The 7,970-nt window shown below is 36.3% G+C and overlaps 1 protein-coding gene across 1 annotated transcript; it reads left to right on the top strand.

Moving 5' to 3' along the window:
* The first annotated feature begins 3,950 nt into the window (after positions 1-3,950).
* On the top strand, positions 3,951-7,399 carry LOC107762488 (thymidine kinase-like). The gene is made up of 4 exons (XM_016580853.2): positions 3,951-4,243; positions 4,822-4,966; positions 6,768-6,889; positions 6,971-7,399. The coding sequence occupies exons 1-4, from the start codon at positions 4,071-4,073 to the stop codon at positions 7,239-7,241; spliced, it is 711 nt and encodes a 236-aa protein (XP_016436339.1). The 5' UTR covers positions 3,951-4,070; the 3' UTR covers positions 7,242-7,399.
* Positions 7,400-7,970: the final 571 nt, after the last annotated feature.

The raw sequence follows: 7,970 nt of genomic DNA, 5'->3' as shown, positions 1-7,970 counted from the left end.
ATCTCGTAACTTTTGGGCCACTTTGACAAATAAAGCGGTGGAGTCGACCTTCGGCTTACGAGCTTTGTTCTTCTTAGGTTTCGGGGAATCAAAAGGCAAGGCCCTTATACTCTTCTTGTCCTTGGCCGATTTGGGAACCACCTCTTCCCCAGGCAGGGCCAGCCTCAATTCAGCAACATCCCCGAGGCTTGCATAAAACGGAGTCGAGTATAATTGAAAAGAAAGGTTATAGAAATAAGGCACAAAAAACTCACAAGGTAAACTTACCATGGTTCTTGGCCTCCTATCTTCCCTTTTCCAAGTCACTCCAGCAGCGCTCAACATGGGAGGAAGTCGCAACCAGCTTTCGGACCTAGTCCTCGAGGTCGAGAACCGCGTGAGGCGTCCAAGCAACCGTTGCGAAATAGATGAAAGCATTACATAAAGCAAAATATGGAGTACGAAGACTAATGGATAAACATCACTTACGTTCGGGGTTCCACTTCTTAGGGAACGACAGTTTTCCTCGGGGATGAGGTCACAGGTCCTTACTCTCACGAACCGGCTCATCCAACCACGGTCCTTGTCTTCATCGATGCTTGCAAAGAAGGGCTTTGTTGATCGACGTTGAAGCTTGATTAATCCTCGAAAAAGTCGAGGTTGATACAACCGTATAAGGTGGCTAAGAATGAACTCCAACCCCTTGGCCTTGCTAGAGAAGAAGCGGAGCATGATCACTATGCGCCAAAACGAGGGATGCACCTGGCCGAGGGTAACCTGGTACATCTTAGAGAAATCGAAGATAACAGGGTCCAGAGGACCTAATATGACGGGGTAAGTGTAAACACTTAGAAACCCCTCCACGTGAGTGGTGATGCTCTCTTTGGGAGCAGGGATTTGTACCACGACCTCACCCCCCAGTTGCAGCCTCTCTTCACAACCTAGATCTATTTCATCGTTATCGAGCAAATATATCTCGATACGTGTTCACATAAGCTAGGGACCGACGGAGGGTACGATTCTCAACTTTGAAGTCGTTCTTTAGAACACAAGAGCCAGGAACGTACTCGTGAGGGAGCGATTCCACCAGCGTTTTATCACCTACCGCCCGGGAAGAAGAAGAAGAATCTTTCTCCTTTTTGTGGGACGGTTTTGGAAGTTTTCGCCATTGATTCAGATAGAAGGAAGCGAAAAGAGGTGGAGTTTGGAATTTTGGGTGCTAAAAGATTGAATCAATGAGTGGTGAAAAAGAAGATCTGGAGAGGGGAAGAAACTTAGAAAACTTGGTGAAGATGAAAGTAAAGTTTTGATTCAATTGGGGAACCTGTATTTATAGATTCACGACGACGGTTCGGTGGCGCTAGTGGCCGACCGTCACTGGCAAGCATTAATGCCTTGAGGAACCGAACCGACGGGATGTTTCAGTCACCTTGAGCGCTTATATCACGGGGATGACGTTATTATCGGGGTCTCTAAAAAATCGAGGCTCAAGTCATTTATTATCATTTTATTCTAAGAAACGAGGGGACTATCTCTATACGGTGGAAACCGAGCCTACCCAATTTCGTTCTTCGATAGAAAAGTGATACTATATCGGAAGACCAGGACGTCGAGCTCGGGGTCAAAGTTCCTTTCCAAGGTCGAGGTCGATATCATTTACCGAGGTTAGAAGAAGGCATGCTTTCGAGATGATGCCGGTATGATTCAGTAACAGAAAGAGCGAAATACCCGCAACGGGCCGGAGATCACGACGTTAATTTCGGAATGGATTGGTCTTCGACGGTTAAACAATTGTCAAATATGATTTTCTACTATAATTAGAAGTGTACCTTATTTAGGACTCCCCTATTATATAAAGAGGATCCCATCCATTTGTAAATCATTCATGATTGACTGAGAAGAATACATACACTCATTACTTTTTTGCTATTTCATTTTATTGTTCATCAGAGTTGCTCTATAATTTGCTATTCCTATTATCACACCTCGAGACTATCATAGGTCGAGGTCGAGATTTGGCTTGCATACTGGTTTGATTTACTCTATTCTCTAATTTATTTACTTAATTCCTTGATTGTCAATTGGTACTAGATTAACTCGCATATCCTTAAAACCAGAATCTAAGTTTAATTTTTACTCGAATTTTAGGGTAAACACTCACCCTCTCACAGAGATAAAAATAACATTACAATTCAGGTATAACTAATCTCAGGATTAATTATACTGCAATTTTATCTCAACCAAACATGAAATAAACTTATCTCAAATGTAATTCTGAGATTAACTATCTCTTGTCACTCATACCAAACGAGCCCTTTCGATTTATTTCTACCCCATCAATACTGAACAATTTCATATTTATTTACTATTAATGGAGCTCCAATGTAAATTGAGTGTACTTCATGTGTCCAAATTTTTTCGAAAAAAAAGAAAGATTTAAATCTATATTTCAACTATTGACTATGGTTTAAAATTACTCTCTGATTAAGCTATGCTGAGCTTGAAGGACAAAAGATAAGACTTTTTTATCCTAATAATAACGACAATATTAGAACAAATTTTTTTTAATGATTAATAAAATTGCTTAACTTCGGATTGTACAACAACAAATTTGACCTTTTTTTCAATGAAACAATAAGCATCATGTTTTTGTAATGCCAGTAAGCTTGACATAACTTCAATTTGCAAGTATTGAGATTGTAAATTAATATTTGATTTATAATCTTGCGTATTATTTCAACTTCGACCTAAAAATATAAAATTTGAAGTTGAAAAGGCATATTTAAATAATATTTCAAGTAAACACTAGCACAAATTCAACCTTTTCTTCTCAAGTGAAATTTAAGTTCAGTCACAATTTTAACTTACAAATATTCTTTTTTAAAATTTAAATACTCATTCTTTAAAACTTAGGCAAAAAATTTCCAAACATATGTCATTGGTACAGTAAAACTTAAGTCAAATAAATTTCTTTATCGTTTCATGCGTAGTTCTCTTGTTAATGGGCAATGTGTGGAAAATTACCTTCTTATTTAATGTACGCATCGCAAAATTTTTAATTTTTTATTGTTTTGGGTATTACCAAACCTAAATCTAGTTTTAATAAATCACATTAAAGTTGACATTCAACTATGAAAAAAGTCTACTTAAGACTTAAGAGTGGATTAGATTAGTCAATTTGGCCGAATAACAACCGTGGAAATTTTTATTAGTAATCTAAAGTATCTGCAAAATTCATATTTTAGCAAAGTAGAAAAAAAAACTTTATTTGGTGATTTAAGTACTTTGGACAGAGTCTTTGGTGGTTCAATTTAAATCACTAAAATATTAACAATTCCGCCGAGTGACCAAAAATAATTTAAAAAGAAAAGGAAATATGGAGTGAAAGGTTTTCTAGAAAAACACCGAAAATTGGTTGAACTAACATATTGTCTTTGCCCCAATATTTAGAGTGAATTACAATTTCTTTTCTTCCGAAATTACACTTTGATTCGAATAAATATATATTTAACACAATAATTACAATAACAAACACAATGTAATCACATAAGTGAAGAGTGTAATGGGTATACCACTAAACTATGCTTTTACGCTGTCTCAAAGGGATTCAAAATATAATATATAGAGATAAAAAACAGATTTGGCCTTATATATATAGCGTAATTTTCCGGCAAAGGTTCTGTCCCCTAAATCCGCAGGTAAGCAACCTTACCCCTATCTTGAGAAGACAAAGACATTATTTCCAATAGATCCTTGGCTATGGCTAAAGATGAAAAAAACCCTAGTAATAACAACAAGATAATAAAAAAACCGAAGCAGAATAAACAATAGAAAATATCTATTTATAACTAAATGTCTAATTTCCAAAAAAAAAGAGAGATCTTTTTTTTGTTTGCTGGAGAAGTTGAATATTTCAACTTTTTCCCTCCAAATCTAAAAACAAAAAATTTATATCCCTTTGACTCTTTCCTCCAAAATTCAAAATCAACACTTTTTATAAAGCTTTGAAATTTTTTCTTCATCTTTTCCTCTCACATAATTTTCAAATATAGCTCCGAAAAAGATCTAATTACAATCTTCAGTTCTTTACCATGTCTTATTCGACTTCATCATTCAAAAATCCAGTTTCTTTACCCACTGGAATAGATCAAAGAGACCATAATCATGTTAATTCAGGCGAAATCCATGTAATAATTGGCCCAATGTTTGCTGGTAAAACTACTGCTCTTCTTCGTCGGGTCAATTCTGAAGCCAAAATGGGCAGGTACAAAAATATTTTGTTTTTGTGGAATTTATAGGCTTGATTCGCATAAGGGGTTGTGGAGTAGTTACAATCTGGATCTATGTGATTTACCCTCTGTTTTAAGTTGTTTGCCTTTGCTTAATTGGATATTCATTTGAAAAAGAGAGTTTAAGTTCTATATATCGGCGGCCAATGACTTAGCTATGTTGTTCTAGTTATGGTCAAGTGAACACCCTTTGCTGTCCATTTTAGATCATCATATATTATATTTTGAATACACTTAAACAGAGTAGAAAGAGGAAGCCCAAAGATTAAGGGTGTTAGGTTTAATTATATAATTATAGTTCTATTACAAGTGTTTTTATGATTTAGCTGAATATTATGTAGTTTGATTAAAAACATTTGGTGCACTTATTCATTGAAAAAAAATTATCGACTTCTTTAAAATTTGAACACCGTTGATTGGTTATAATATTGTTGTATATGCTCCAACTTATGAACTTTGACATGTTATATTGAAGTAGTTGCTATGTTGCCAATTTTGGTTGATAAATTTCTATATCCTTTTTTGTAACTTGTGTTCTTCAAATGTGTTGCAGAAATGTGGTAATGATCAAATCAAACAAAGATACAAGGTATGCGGTAGATGCAGTGGTGACACATGATGGGACAAAATTCCCATGTTGGTCATTGCCTGATCTCTCATCTTTCAAACAGAGATTCGGTCAAGTTGCCTATGAAAAGGTGCGGTCCTTTTCTTACTTTCCTCTCTCCTTGTAATATTCTTGGACTAACCCTTATGTGAATTGAGACTTAGTGCCTATTCATGAAATTCTAGGTTTGTGATCCTAGAAAAATATCTCGTGCTCAGGGTATACTGGAAACAACCTCTCTACATTCACCGTAGGTGTAAGGTCTACTTACTCACTACCCTCCTTAGACCCCACTTATGGAATTATATTGGATTTGTTGTTGATCCTAGAAAGCTAGTGTGTTATGTTCAGTTTGACATATGTAGACCAATGGTTTTGCTTGGGTATGAGTTATCAGATTCTTGACTATAAGTGATCAGATTCTTCTTTGGTTGCGACCTTTTTGATATTGTAAAGCTATGATAAGAAGAAAGAGTCAACTTTCTTGCATCAATTCCTTCTCTTTTTACTGGAAGGGAAGGAACTAAAGGTTTCTTTTAATATGGCAAAAACTTTTACTGGAATCTTGTTTATCTTTTAGCATAGTGGTGATGACGCTCCATCTCCAGCTGTAAAGTGGGGGATTTGAGTAACTAAGGGAATAAAACAGAAAAGACTGCTGTCTGGTCTTGCACCCATGGGTGTGGGCTAACGGTCAATTAAGCGAATGAACATCATCGAAGACCAGGTTTTATATCCAAGCAAGGCAAAAACACTTGCCTAAACCTCGACAAATAGAGTTACTCGGTATTTATCCTCTTGTAAAGTAGCATGTATATGGTGGAATATACCTGCAAGGCAAATAGGTTGTTTGAAAGAAAGAACATATCATAGGGGTGCCAATTTGAGATCAAATCCGTCCAACCCGCCCAACCCATCCAGAGATTAATGGGTTGAGTTACAAATATTTTAGCTCATGGGTCAATTTGGACTAAGCCCAAGTTAACCCATTATATTTTATAGCCCATTTTGATTCATTAATCAGCCCAAATACAATCCAAGAAACTCACCCAAAACAAAAAGTATCTCAACCCAACTTATATAGAAGTTTATTTAGTTGCTCCAATTTTACTTTTTTTTTTGTATTTTTAATTTTATGTTCTTTTGTTTTTCTGCACCATCTACCCACCTTGCCCCCTCCCCTTAAAAAGAAATGTTTTACTTTTTTTTGTATTTTCAATTTTCTGTTTTTTTTCTGCACCACCCCTTGCAAAATCCCCTCTCCCCTCAAAATTTTTTTTTTTTACCTTTTTTTTTGTATTTCAAAAAAAAAATTTACGTTTTTTTATTTTTAATTTTTATTTTCTGTTTTTTTCATTTTTCTGTATCACCCACCTGCCCCTCCCCCCTCCCCCAACCCCATCCCCAAATTTTTTTTCGACTTACACATTCTAAGGTAAAATGCTTTTTTTATGCCAGATGAGCGTGGTTCTAAAACATGGGTCAAGTTGAACGGGTTGGGTTATGACCCATTGTTTAACCCATCTTGACTCAGCCCATCTTAGCACAAGTACACTTTGGGCTGGGTTGGTCAATGACCCATTTATTGACCTAATCCATATGTTTGGCTCCTGGTCAGGGTTTAGCGGGTTGGAAGTTTCCAACACAAAGGAAAAAAGTCTGGTGTGAAGGGGAAGAGTTGAGCACATAGAAGTAATGGAGAAGGTGAAAGTTGCTTGGCTTAGAGCTATTGAACTTTCGAAAGACCAATTTTCTCTAGCAAAGAAGAAGATGTTAACTGTTGTGGAACTCTAACACAATAATCTCGATATGAATCTTGCTCTTCAGCATTTGGTACTTTATTTTTCTAGTTAGCTATAATTGTACACCTTGAGGAATCTACTCGTTATCAGGTGGATGTGATCGGCATTGATGAAGCTCAGTTTTTTGATGACCTTTATGATTTTTGCTGCAATGCTGCTGATATTGATGGGAAGACTGTAGTTGTCGCTGGCCTAGATGGTGACTACTTAAGGTAGTCCTTGACTAATGAATTTGGTGTGTCAAATTATTCAGCACAAACTGTATTCTGATGATAACTCATGCTTGCTTACAGGAGGAAGTTTGGCTCAGTACTTGATATTATTCCACTTTCAGATACCGTTACAAAGTTGACAGCAAGATGCGAGATATGTGGCAAACGAGCATTTTTTACCTTAAGAAAAACTGAAGAAATGCAGAAGGAGCTTATAGGTGGTGCTGCTATGTACATGCCTGTCTGTCGACAACACTATGTTAATGGCAAATCGATCATGGAATCTGCGAAAAAGGTCATTGAATCTCATCAAGTGCAGGAACTGATTCCAGAGAAACCTCTAGTTGCTTAGTAACAGTTCTGGCTCGTATATATATATATTTTCTAGTGTTCAGCTTGTTTAATCATCTTTTGTTGGACTATTGGTTTCTACCTTTTTGGATCATGTAGCTAAGTGACAGTATCCTGCAATATATCATCAATGTCAACAAGTGCTTATCTTAGTGACTATGTTGAGCTTGTACACCTTTTTTTTTTTCCTTTGGTTGTGGAGCTGTTTTCTCCATCTGTATCATCTGCTGTTGTTCCTTCTGTACTTGTAAATAATGATTCTGAAATTAGAACGTTAGCTTATAAACGTAAATATAAATAAAAACAGAAATTAATTCGAGCCTACTGAATTCACAGTGTTTCCTTAAGGAATTTAATCCCCTCCTAGTACCCAAGGTTATAGATTATTTCCTCCCAGGATAGAACGAATTACACACTGGTGTAGCGGTACTTCAAACCCCAGTGTTTCAGCGTACACAAAGTTCGGCAGCAAATCACACTTATGGATGTTTTGTTTGTAGTTAAAAACAATGCAGAATAAGGAGGACAACTCAGAAGTCGAATGGAAATTCTGAGAGGAAGGAATGCAAAGTATAGCCAATGTTGAATTCTTACTAGAGAGAATATCAGATTGCAATTCGTTTTTCCAATGTATACGCAGTGTATACAGAGTGTATATCCAGTATATGCAGAGTGTATATTAAGTGTATACAGAGTGTTTCAAGTGTTTTTTCCGATGTGTTCTTCTTTC

This window comes from Nicotiana tabacum, chromosome 8 (assembly GCF_000715075.1).
Source record: "Nicotiana tabacum cultivar K326 chromosome 8, ASM71507v2, whole genome shotgun sequence".
Classification (NCBI taxonomy): Eukaryota; Viridiplantae; Streptophyta; class Magnoliopsida; order Solanales; family Solanaceae; genus Nicotiana; species Nicotiana tabacum.
Note: the sequence above shows the minus strand (reverse complement) of the source record. Positions and strands in the feature narration are given on the sequence as shown.

Excerpts from the sequence above, each read along its gene's own strand:
- LOC107762488 (XM_016580853.2), top strand. The coding sequence starts at position 4,071 with ATGTCTTATTCGACTTCATCATTCAAAAATCCAGTTTCTTTACCCACT. Across the intron at positions 4,244-4,821 it reads TCTGAAGCCAAAATGGGCAG|AAATGTGGTAATGATCAAAT; the intron begins GTACAAAAATAT and ends AATGTGTTGCAG. Across the intron at positions 6,890-6,970 it reads CTAGATGGTGACTACTTAAG|GAGGAAGTTTGGCTCAGTAC; the intron begins GTAGTCCTTGAC and ends GCTTGCTTACAG.